General features: G+C 41.9%; 1 protein-coding gene across 2 annotated transcripts; it reads right to left on the bottom strand.

Moving 5' to 3' along the window:
- Nucleotides 1–4,613: 4,613 nt before the first annotated feature.
- LOC307010534 (A-type potassium channel modulatory protein KCNIP2) lies at nucleotides 4,614–12,703 on the bottom strand. Of its 2 annotated transcripts, XM_079635321.1 has the most exons (8): nucleotides 12,493–12,703; nucleotides 10,297–10,421; nucleotides 10,041–10,110; nucleotides 8,253–8,323; nucleotides 7,883–7,990; nucleotides 7,677–7,781; nucleotides 5,430–5,492; nucleotides 4,614–4,869 (listed from the first exon to the last, which is right to left on the bottom strand). In XM_079635321.1, the coding sequence occupies exons 1-8, from the start codon at nucleotides 12,605–12,607 to the stop codon at nucleotides 4,822–4,824; spliced, it is 705 nt and encodes a 234-aa protein (XP_079491447.1). In that variant the 5' UTR covers nucleotides 12,608–12,703; the 3' UTR covers nucleotides 4,614–4,821. The 2 variants fall into 2 exon arrangements, with proteins under 2 accessions (XP_079491447.1, XP_079491446.1); XM_079635320.1 differs by lacking the exon at nucleotides 4,614–4,869 and having other exon boundaries at nucleotides 5,262–5,492; nucleotides 12,493–12,610.

The following is a 12,703-nucleotide window of genomic DNA, read 5'->3' as shown; positions in this document are numbered from 1 at the left end:
AAATAAATAATAAAGGAGAAAGGACACATCCTTGAGGTGACCCGGTAGATGACACCAGCCATTCAGAAAAACAGTCATTTACTTTGACTCTCTGTGTTCTCTGCAATCTAAGGAAATCTAAAATCCAGCCTACCAAATAAAAGTCCAACCCAAATTCTTTAATCAGTTTATCAACTAAAATATGCGGCTGAATGGTGTTGAAGGCGGATGAAAAATCAATAAAAAGTAATTTAACAAAAGTTTTCGGCTTCTCTAAATACTGAAATACTAAATGTAAGAGAGTTGCAACTGCATCCTCTACTCCTCGTTTATTCCTATACGCAAATTGCAGAGGGTCTAGAGAGCTCTCAGTCCTTTGCATAATTTCTCTCTTCACTAATTTTTCTAAACATTTCATCACTAAGGATGTGAGCGCCACAGGTCTAAAATCATCTAATATCTATGCATTCTGTTTTTTTGGCAAAGGAATCACAATGGAATGCTTCCACAGTGCAGGTACTTTTTGTAGTTGTAGGGACCAAGCAAAGATTTCATAAAATATTGGTCCTAACTGCTCAGCACATTCCTTAAGTAAACGACCCCCAATATTATCAGGCCCCGGTGCCTTCCTGATTCTACATTGTTTAAAAACTGTTATCACATCCCCTACATCAAAAGGGACACGAACATTCTCTCCGTTTATCCTGCACTTATTTTTCAAATCCTCAATTTCTGGTTTAAAATCATATGTATCAAATCTCATATAAAAATTATTAAAATCCTGCGATAACCCTGCATCTGAACTGAATCCGTTCAAACTAATTCTATTATTTATTTTCCTACTATCCTGGCCTGTAATTAAATGCATCCCTTCCCAAGCAGAACCTAAATTTCCCTTTTTCATTTTACCCTCAAGATCTTCCTTATAAGCTGCTTTAGCCCTCTTTATTTCACACTTAATTTCTCTTTTTAGCATATAATGCTCTACAGTATTTCCCTCTTTGAAAGCCCTATTTCTTTTTGACAGAAGGATCTTAAGTGATTTTGTAACCCACGGTTTACTGTTTGGAAATTTCTTCCACGATTTCACAGGTATTAACATGTCCTCACAAAACGTCACATAACTGCAAATTTCATCTGTTACTTGATCAATGTCCGAACCAGAGTCTATAAAAACCGTCCAATCTGTACACTCCAGACACCCTTTTAAACATAACGTAGCATCTTCAGACCAGTCTTTCGTCTTGATTACCTGTGCCTTTTCACGTTTCAGAACTGTTTTGTATATAGGGACGAGTAAAACCATATTATGATCTGATGTTCCCAAAGGTGGTTTACAAAATTACCTGTAAGCTCCTTTAATCGATCCATAACACAAATCCAGAATTGAATCCTTACGTGTTGGACAAGTCACATACTGATTAAAATGGCTGAGTGAATTCTTCAAAGTACACTTATTAAAATCTCCCAGAATAAAACAGGGTGCGTCCGGAGATGCAGATTGCAGTTCATGAACCACACGTTCAATCTCCCTTACCGCATTATCCTCATTTGCTCGGGGGTGGATGTAAACAACCGTAACGAACAGCTGAGGAAACTCCCGGGGCAAGTACTGAGGTCTTAGTGCCACAGTCAGTAGTTCAATATCTTTCGTGCACACTCGCCCCTTAACGAACACAGATTTGCACCAATTTTCCCTAATATACAGACATACCCCGCCTCCTTGCGCTTTACCGGTTACTATCTCATCCCGATCCATGCGAACTGGCACTCCAAAATTATCCAGACGAAGGCTCGAATCCGAATCCCCCTCGGAGAGCCAAGTCTCCGTGAGCGCCAACACGCAAACGTTCCTGAAGTCATGCTGGAATTTCACCATAGCTTGAAGCTCATCCGTCTTTTTCCGTAGAGACTGCGCATTCGTAAACAAAATTGTAGGGAGAGGAATTTTAGAAATAATTTGGTTTTTCATTTTCTGACGAACACCTCCTTTCCGTCCTCTCTTCCGAATTTTAAGTGTAGAATCCTTTTGACCAGAGCGATTTTGTTTTTGCCCAATAGGTGAAAAGTCTCCCAAATCAGGATAGCCACATCCCGCGGGTTGCTTCACGCTGTTAGGCTTGTACCATTTTAAAAGAAACTCCCGAGAATATTGGATTCTTGCCGACTCCTGAGGTGATTCGAACAAACACAAACTCAGGTGGATCATAGTCAGTAAAACAATTATCTCTATCTTCTCCATTCAGCCTACTCCTTTCCAGCTCTTTAGTAAGGTATAGGACAAACCTCCGCGTCCCCCAGTGTTGAAAGTTTTGTTTTGTTTTTAAAGACGCTAAAGAGAAAACAACAAACAACGCACAGACTAGCACACTGACACCTGTAGCTGCGAGTCGCCGCGTGCGCATGCGCCTCCCTCTATCACGCAATGGGTCAATGGGGCAACTTTGGGCAGCTCCTGCCTCCCAGGAGTGCAACTTTTACCCCATTGTGAGGTATGTTCTGACAGAGCCTGTCAGCCTCTTCAAATGTGGTAAATCACACATTTCTGCGAAATCCACGCTCTGAGCTATGACTCGTCAAAGTTAAGTCTATGGGCTTTTTCGGCCCTGGGGCGAACACCGTACCCCTGATTGCTTATAAAAGTCATAGCACACCTTTCCTCAATAATCTGCACGATTTGATGCCTCATTCGTGGTTCCGTGACAAAAGCTGCAGGAGGAGTAGCGCGTCAAACCTTTGGCGGAATAATGAAGAAAATAATAAGTATGATGCCTTGCCTTTGGCAATATATACAGAATAGGCCGCTTACACGACACCGTTTAACTGAAAACAGAAAACTTTTAACGTGTTCCAGTCGTTCATTTGTACGACAAGTGTTTGGTGGCTCGAGGTCGAAAACTTTGAAATAGGTTTCAAGGTGCAAGTTTTCTAAAAATATAAAATAAAACATTATCATCTCCGTGTAAACGTCAAAAACGTGAATCCGCCAAAACAGTGACGGCGTGCACATGCATCTTACGTGTTTAGTCTATAGGTATGCCCGGTTGAATATTTATGTGCACAAGCACGTAGTCTTTCTTTACAAAGTGATATCGGCAAATTACTACTCTGGCCTGCATAATAGCCTACAGAATTTTAGTCATTTCTGCGGATCCATGCGAACTGGAATAATTTTGATGACGTTTTATCTGTACAGAGGTAAAGGGACAGGGAGGAGGCCACCCAATGAGATAGTCGTTACTTAGACAAGGATGCACCTCTCCGACAGGGACCAAAAAACAGATTAACAACTAGTCGGTGGTGTGCCACGACACTGTTGTTGACACATATCGCCGCAACGCTCGTGCTGGACACAGCGTTGAGCGTACTGTGTTGACACCTTAGGCTGCTGAAAAGCTGGGTTTGGCCAAAGCATAGCATTATTATCATCTGGTCACTGCCAAATGCATTGTGGAATGACTGCAACTCACCTCTTGGCTGATGTTATGGCCAAAAGAATGGCAGTGTTCGTAGAGAGATACTTGATATAAATCTTGTTCGAGAGGCTCGTAAGGCTCTGAACACATGCTATCAAGTTGATTACCTAGATAATAATTGGACTACTGGCGTCTAGCCGGCGCCAGTAGTCCAAGAGCTTTGCCACTAGAAAAGGTGATTGACCTAAAGCCTGCAGAAAGTATCGAGCAGCTCTAATACTATACCATCCAGGGGGTGTGGGATGGGATGGAGGGTGGCAGAATTAGTCATAGATAAATTAAGTGAAAGCATCAAGTGAGCTAAAGAGTTCCAGGTCATTGGAATGTCTGCATTTTGCGTTGGAACATCAAAGATTCTGTTTGAGGGCTTCATCAGGGGACTCTACCTAGGAAGATATACATGTCTCTACTGGAGGCATATAACCAAGACTCATTTCCTGTGCATCGGCCATTGCCGCCAAAGTACGTGCCACCCTGTCCGATCCAGCTGCTGGGGCTGAACAAAATGCAGAAACAACTACATCCATAAAGTGGGGGCAAACAGGCTTCAATAAATTCTCTGGCCGAGAAACTGTACGGCGCACAAGGTTTGAAGGACCCAGAACTGGGAAAGGTGGGTCCAGAGGTCGAGCCCTCATCACTATGGGACTGCTGAGACTGGGACAATGGGGATGATGTGTCTTCCAATAAGGAATATTGACCTTGCTCAGGCCAATCCTCCAATCCTGCAAATCGTTGTTGTCTCACTTTTATAATGCTACACTCGGGACAAGGATCTGTTAGAGCCTCCTGGAGATGGTCAATACCCAAACAGGTAGGACATGTGACTTAGCATGTAGCATGCAGCCATAGTATTAATAATATACTGAGACCCCTGTTCAGCCAATGGGGTAAATAGCACTCAATGGGGATGTTTAGCTAACAAGCTTGTCACCTATAATCCAAACACTCTGGAATCCAATGAGCGTTCTTAGACTCAAACACAGCAAATACAGCTAAACACAGTAAGAAGATGATCAGAACCACGGTTAACCATTGAGCTCTATACTACTCCCCTGAATATTCTCTTATCTTACGCAAGCGCGTGACCCTTTTTAACTTTAACCGTCACTGGCATTTGGAACAATGAAATAGAATAAAAAAAAATCAATAAACGTATGGATAAAACTAAAACATATATTTGCACACTGATGTTTCCATAAGAAGCAAAAACTTGCTCTTTAAAAAAATTGCGTCTCTGTCTTCAGGGAAGATGGTCAAAATAAGTTTATCTAGGGAGTCCTATATAGGGCTATATGGGAAATGAATAACTTCTTGATGGAGAGAGAAGAATGTGGTTCTGAAATCCATAGCCGGGCAGAAACTCCTAAAAGACGCTGTCAAACAGACGCATTGACCGCATGATATTCTCATCCTTAAATAAATAGAAAAGAAAGAAGAGTAATTGGCAAGAGTCACACTTTCCTGTGGGATATTACAGAAAGCAGATCCTGAAGTAAGCTGCTCAGCTTTCATGACCCAAAACTGGGGGAACTTTCAGGGTATGTTAGTAATCAACAACTGATAACCAAGACAGTCTCGTTGTTTTTTGTTTTTGTTTTCATTCTGATCCCTGTTTTGGTTTGGTAGTTAGTTTGGTTTGCTAGTAAGTTTCCATAGTTACTCATTAATATTACACCTGTTCTTAGTTCCGTTGATTACTTTGTGTGTATTTAAGCCCTAAGTTTTCTCTGTTCATGGTTCAGTGTCGTTTTAGTTTTCTGTATGAAAAAAAAAGCTATTTAGTGTGATGCATTGCCACAGTATACAGTTATACTGGTTATGAGTTAAAGGGACAATGTCTGCTGCTTAATGAACTCAGGATTTATGTCATGGTAAGTTAAACCTGCTTTCTGCAACTCTCGCTTGAAGTATTTTATGTCTGAATTTGTTTGTATTGCATTCGGATAACAGTAATGAGTGATAGAGATGAACCTTTTGACATGACTCCATGAACTCCTCAATGGTGACCACTCCATCACGGTTTCTGTCCATTTTCTGGGAAAAAAAATGATCAAGTTCAGGATGACTTCGAGCCTTGGACTCTTACATTTACAGCCATGCAATTAGCGCAAATGCAGTTTGCCAAAGTCATCATCTTACAATTGCTTTATTCACTATTATATAAAAGGTTTTATATAGAAGCTTAAAGGGTTCTCTCAGGCGCTTCATACATAGAACCTTTTAGCGGTTCCCATCATGGGATCATTTTATGGATTTAGTTTCAGTTAATTTTGTTTTAAGTCTTTTTTTTTATTTTGATTACATTTTATGAATTAAACAATTCGTTAACATACTTATCACTGCAAATAATTAAAACAACCTGTTTAACATGAAAGTATTATGCAATAATTTATTAAATGTTTCTGTTAATAGAACCTTTTGGCACAAAGGGTTCTTTAAAATTGAGTCAAAAACCTAGGGGTTCTTTATAGATGTCAGGGTTATGTTTAGTTTTCCTGTGTTTTATGCATGTTTCCTTTTTTCTAGTTTTCCAGCCTGTGTTAATTACCATGTTTGTTGACTTGGTGACTGATTCAGTTACACATGTGGTTCATTTAATTGAGTTGTGTACTTAAGCCCTGTGTTACTTTCGGTTCTTTGTCAGTTCTCGTTCCGTTATAGCCTATCCCGGTGGTTCTGTTCTTGTGTTTGATAAAAACGTTATACTGCTACGCTTAGATCGTTTCCTCACATTTTATTTCAACTGGACTGTGACAGAAGAGCTGACCAAATATTGATCTAGCAGCAGATCGTATCTTTTGCAGGGGAACCAGTCTCTAGAAAGGCACACACTGGCTTTTTTGGATCTCCACCACCTTGTCCACTACGATGACGCCTGTCTGTGTGTGCTTTTTCCGGATAAGGTTGAATGCTGAGACGAGAGTGCGGTTGCCAGGAGTCGAGCCTCTAGTGACTTTTAAAGAGTATGTGGAGTGGATACTCCTCCACAATGGTTCCCCCTTCAGCATCTGAGAGAGTGAGGAGGAAAACGGCGTGCCAGCCGCAGCCACCACCACAGCGATGGACGAACCTGAGCCCACCGTAGATGTGGAGCCAGAGCCCACCACGATATCAGCACCAGTGAGGAAAGAGACTGTGCCAAGGATCATCCCGGAGCCAGAGCCCGAAGAAACGTCTGACCAGGTGTGTGAGCTGGCCACATCGTCAACCAGAGGGAATCTTGGTGGAGTTTGAGGGGATGAAGTGGAGCCCTACCTCCTCTACTGTGGCAGAGGAAGATTTACTGGTTTTACAGACTGACTGAGAGTGAGTGTATCCTGCCTCTCTTGCCACCCTGCACTGAACCTGTTACATCACCCAGCACTGAGTAACTGGAGTCTGTGTTCCCGTCCTGCCTCCCACTCCCACCTCCTCTGTCTGTGTCAAGTCAACCTACTGAGAAATCTCTGCCTGTTCCATGTTCGCTAAGATGGACATTACTAAGAGATCTGCCTGCTCTGTGTCGGCCAAGAATGTCATTCCTGAGAGATTTGTCTGTCCTGTGTCTACCTAGAGAGTTATTCGTGAAATTCCTGTCCGCACTGCCCAGTCCTTCAGCCCTTCCTGCACTGTCTCCTCTCAGCCCTTCTGCTCCTTCCATGCTGGCTCTGCCTCCCCGCCTGGATGTGCCCAGGGCTCGCCAGTGTTTGCCAGTCTAGCCCTGGAGTGTCGACCCACTAGTTCTCGTCACTCACCTCGGGCTGTGGACCAGTCGGCTCCACCTTGACTTCACCCAGGACCATCATCCCAACAACTTCACCGGGCTTCTTTATCTTTCTGGCTTCGCCTTGGTCAGTTGTCGCTTTACCTGTGCCATTGACTTCCAGGACTTTGTCCCTCTACCCCTTCATCTCCGGTGGGCTCCTCCTTCCCTTCAGCTCCGCCTTAGTCCTCATTCGCTCCGCCTTGATCTCAGTCCTCTGGCACCCTGTAGTCAGTCGCCCCCTGGTTTCAGCTTCTACGCCTCCATCATGCCCCCACCCCCCTCCACTGTAGGTCTGATCCTGGCCCTCCTGCTGGAGATTCTGCCCTGGCTCCTGCCACATTCTTCTCCACCTTGGCCCTGCCTGTCCTATGTTCCTATGTATTGTCCTATGGACTTTGTTATTATTGAGGCACAAGAACACGCATCCTTGGTTCTATTTGAATGTATTGAAATTCCTGTGTGTTTGAGTTCACCTGAAAGAAGTGGTCCACATGTTCTCTGGGAATATCGTCATGCATGGATGGATACACGTACTTCCCCATCATATCATAAATCGACTGCATGATTTTCATCATCTCCTGAGAGACCGAAACCACATACACAGATATTTTTACACTGGTCTCTCTATGCACAGCAATGCGATATATTCATGTGAATGCTGATGACCCCATCAACAAACCTCTTTTGTGATGAATCCATCTTTATCATTGTCATAGAAATTAAATGCCCAATTTAGCCGGTCATACATTGAGCCTCTAAGGATGAGTGACAGTCCAGCAACAAACTCCTGTAAAATGAACAATAACAACAGAAGAAGAAAAATAAATCTGCTGAATAAATAAATCTTTACTAGAGAGTGTTTTAGGTTCTTCAAAATTTCTCTGTCTCTCTTAGTTGAGTTCATGGAGAGTTTTCTACCAGCTGATGATCTGAATCAAGTGTGAAGACAAACAGGACCAGGACTGAAAACCACTGGTCTAGAAAGAAAACCTGGCTCTCAAATGTTCACTTTATCACGCCAGCACCTCAAACGAAAGGCTACAGCTTACCTGAAAACTCAAACAGCCATTCTTGTTAGTATCAAATGCCTCAAATAGGAAATGTGCATAATTGCTTGAATCTGAGAGAGAGAGAGAGAGAGAGAGAGAGAGAGAGAGAGAGAGAGAGCATGATACATACTAAATTATTCCCTGGCCATACATGTAAGATGAACAGGACAAATAGTTTAGGAGGAAAAGGATTTTTTGAGTTTTTGTTTTCTTTGATTCTAGCCCATATTTTTGTGACGATATGCTTATTTATTGTTTGCACATGATTAGTGAATCCTAATCTTCAGGATTGAACTTCAGGTTGGTGGAGAGTTCCTGCCTCAAGTGGAGGAGTTCAATTATCTTGGGGTCTTGTTCACGAGTGAGGGAAGGATGGAACGGGAGATTGACAGACGGATCGGTGCAGCTGCTGCAGTAATGCGGTCGATGTACCGGTCTGTCGTGGTGAAGAAAGAGCTGAGCCGCAAGGCGAAGCTCTCGATTTACCGGTCAATCTACGTTCCTACTCTCACCTATGGTCTTGAGCTGTGGGTCAAGACCGAAAGGACAAGATCCCGGATACAGGCGGCCGAAATGAGCTTTCTCCGCAGGGTGGCTGGGCGATCCCTTAGAGATAGGGTGAGGAGCTCGGTCACTCGGGAGGAGCTCAGAGTAGAGCCGCTGCTCCTCCACATCGAGAGGGGTCAGCTGAGGTGGCTCGGGCATCTGTTCCGGATGCCTCCTGGACGCCTTCCCGGGAAGGTGTTCCAGGCGCGTCCCACCGGGAGGAGACCCCGGGGCAGACCTAGGACACGCTGGAGAGACTATGTCTCCCGGCTGGCCTGGGAACGCCTCGGTGTCCCCCCGGAAGAGCTGGAGGAAGTGTCTAGGGAGAGCGAAGTCTGGGCATCTCTGCTTAGACTGCTGCCCCCGCGACCCGGCTCCGGATAAGCGGAAGAAGATGGATGGATGGATGGATGGTGAATCCTCCAGCCAAGTTTCAGATATTTGTGATTTACGTTTTTTACTCCAAACACATTTTTAGGGAAGTAAAACAATAATAATAATTTAATCAAAAACAATTGTGTTTCAGTGACGTCAGAGCTTGGAGCCCTAAAAATCAGAGCCAAGGAGTCTAGACCTTCAGGTAGATGATCAGGTTTATGTTTCAAGGTTACTGATTATGCCATTGTTTGTTGCTATGGTTACTGATTGCTTTGCGCACCTGTTTCTTAAGTGAGTTTACACCATGATGTAAACTCTAACTCTAACATTATTATGATATTCCAATTTGTAAAAAGCATTTACGTCCTCATATAACTCATAATTTCAGCTTGTAAACTGGGAATTTTCTGAGAGCTCCTGTACCATGACCGCTGTATCACCAGATTCAGTTGGCCGTTGACAGTGATCGTGTTCATTGAAACGCATAGTTTCCCGTTCAAGGACGTGAAAAATTCCAAGTAAAAGTCACGTGTTGTCATTTCGAAATTATGGTAATGATGTGCAGCACTTGTGTTTAGTTTTTAGCACTCGGTTTAGTTCTCCTCACTGTCTGCTATGGTCTTCACTTTAGCAAAGCTGTTATGTTGATTCTCGCCTGCTGAAAAGCCTTTGTTTTATGAATAAAAGTAAATCTGCTGCAGTTGTGATCCCCCTTCCTGGCCTAGCCTGCCTAATTGATTGTTATAAATATAAGCATTACTTGATAATTCATTGAAATAAAAAAAGATTAACATTATATTATGTACAAAAATATGAATATATAGAGATATAATAAGCAGGTATATTGGAGCAATGCTGTCTCACCTCCCTGTGGGAAGAACTGAGAGTAAATGAGTTTGAAGATGTCCTCGTTCACCACTCCACTGGGACATTCCTGAAACACACACCAGTTCCTAACATACACACTGACAACCTTCAACACAATACAATATACAGTGAATTAAGAATAAAATCGAAACGTAGACCAAATAGTAACACTTATTTGCTCCATAAGATGGTGATATTCCCAGCAGATGCACTGGCTTTCCACCTTATATTATGTTAGTAGAGGATCACTCACATTTTTGAAGGCCCTGTAGAGGAACTGCAGCTCTTTCTTGCTGAATCTGGTCTCCTCCTGCAGCGTTTCCAGACCTTCAGGTCGATGGCAGACGAAGGAAATTTCGATCTCATCCTCTCTGGTCTCTGTAAGAGAAACAACCTCTCATTAAATGTATATATAGCAGTCAACATTTGAAGTGGATCAAAACCTTTCATAAAAGTTACATGAATTGTGAACAATACCCGTTCTTGTCTCAGGACAACTTTGATTAACTTTTTTGATCCACTTAAAATGTTGACTACTATATATATTTATATATAATATATATATTTTTATTCTTATAGTGTGGTGCTTAGCGCTTTAGTGATAAATCAAACTTTCAAAATATGCAATATTAGGTGCAAAGTAATTAATTTTTATAAAACATAACTCCAGTAATAATTTTATGCCGCACTTCCTGCTGCCAGCTGGTGGCGCTATGACTGTGAACCACAATAGCAACCACGATGTGATCGGCCCTCATGAGCAAACATACAACACCAATTTGATCCAAATCAGACAATGTACTTAGAAGATATGAGACTCTTCCAGTTTCCCATTTTTGTCATTAATTTAATCCATCGCCATGGCAACACCGTTTAAGATATCAAAAATCTGTTCGCAATTTTGCGTTTTCTATGTCTTGGGGTCATCTTTACCAAGTTTGGTGAGAATCGCATGAATCCCCTTGGAGGAATATTTAAAAAAACATAGTCTGCAATTTTCCAAAGATTCACATTTTGGATTCAAAAGATTCACCGATTTGGTCGACTTCCTGTTGGTCGGAGCTAATGCCTGTAGTTCTGAAAATTTTCAAGCTTGATGAAAACAATATATATAACAAGTTTTGTGAATAGCCTCAAAAACACCTGAGTCAACACGATTTAAGACATCCTTTGGCAGTTTTACACCAGCCGTGCCTTGACATTATTCTGACCGAGTCTGAAGTGAACGAACGATTTCAAGGCTGCTGTCACACACTTCCTGCTGCCAGCTGGTGGCGCTGTGACTGTGAACTACAACATCACATCAGACAGTCCATGTGACCAAACAGCTCAAGTTTGATCTCAATCACTCAATGCATCAGAAGATATGAGACACAACCGGTTTCATTCGTTATGCCATGGTGCTGAAGCTCTAGCAAACAAACCTGTTGTTTTCATATTATTATCAATCTTGAAAATATCAATTATCAATGTTATATTTTTGTAGAAAAAAACATGATACATTGTTTTCAGGATTATTTGATAAATAGAAATTTCTAAAGAACAGAATTAATTTAAAGTCCCTCTGTAGTCAATAATTGTATCCCTTAAAACTCATCTTTGATCACCAAACTGACATATTAAAAGTTTTTTTGTATGAAAAATCTTTTGTAACATAACATTATAAATGTTTTTAATGTTATGTTTGATCAATTTAATGCATCCTTGATGAAATATCTTACTGACCAGACCATTTGACTCTAAAAAATGCTGGGTTGTTTCAACCCAATTTTGGGTCAAATGTGGAATAACGCAACCGTTGGGTTACATTTTTAACCCATTGTTTGGGTTTGTCCATATTTTACCCAAAATTGGGTTGAAACAACCCAGCATTTTTTAGAGTGTATCACGGTTTCCACAATAACTATAACACTGATAATAATCATAAATGTGTCTTGAGCATCAGATCATCATATTATTCTGATTTCTGGAGGATCATGTGACACTGAAGACTGGAGTAATGATGATGAACATTCAGCTTTGATCTATGAATAAATTACACTTTCCTGTATATTCACATAGAAAACTGATGATTTACATTATAATGATATTTCACTGTTTTTACCGTATTTTGAACATTAATAAAACATTAATAAATCTTAATTACTATTCCAAACTTTTTTTGAACTGTGGTGTACAGAGAACAAATATAGGCTTAAAACTTTTGTGCTTTTTTAAAGCCAATAATTTGACATCTTAGCATTTATTTACAAAAGAACAACATTGATATAAGTGTAAAACACGCTTAAAATATGATTAATATCAGAGCTGGAGCTCAGAGCGGATCCGTCCCGAGTCGTGTCCCGTTCCCATAACCCCCACTGTCATGTGACCACTGTCCTGTGACCACACCACTGTCCTGTGACCACTGTCCTCTCTGGACACAGTAAAGCAGAGACTGGAGACTCACCTCCTCCACGGAGCCAGCAGTACAGAGGGAAGAAGGAGAGCAGCATCAACACATACAGCGTCCCTCCTTTCTCCTCCGGCAGCAGAAGATCCAGGCCTCCGTGTCCCTGCGCCATGCTGTGTGTGTGTGTGTGTGTGAGCGACCACCCTTCAAACACACCCACACACTCCGACCGCTTTCCACTGCTCTTTCTTTACACGTTCAGAGCAAC

This window comes from Phoxinus phoxinus, assembly GCF_949152265.1.
Source record: "Phoxinus phoxinus genome assembly, chromosome: 14".
In the NCBI taxonomy this organism is placed as follows: domain Eukaryota; kingdom Metazoa; phylum Chordata; class Actinopteri; order Cypriniformes; family Leuciscidae; genus Phoxinus; species Phoxinus phoxinus.
The sequence above is the reverse complement of the archived record's forward strand: the minus strand, read 5'-3'. Positions and strand labels throughout refer to the sequence as shown.

Bases quoted from the DNA above. Each gene is read 5' to 3' on its own strand.
- LOC307010534 (XM_079635320.1), bottom strand. From the start codon at position 12,607: ATGGCGCAGGGACACGGAGGCCTGGATCTTCTGCTGCCGGAGGAGAAA. The intron at 8,324-10,040 runs GTGAGACAGCAT...TCTCTCTCTCAG, and splicing joins TCAGTTCTTCCCACAGGGAG to ATTCAAGCAATTATGCACAT. The intron at 7,782-7,882 runs GTTTGTTGATGG...TCGGTCTCTCAG, and splicing joins ATGGATTCATCACAAAAGAG to GAGATGATGAAAATCATGCA.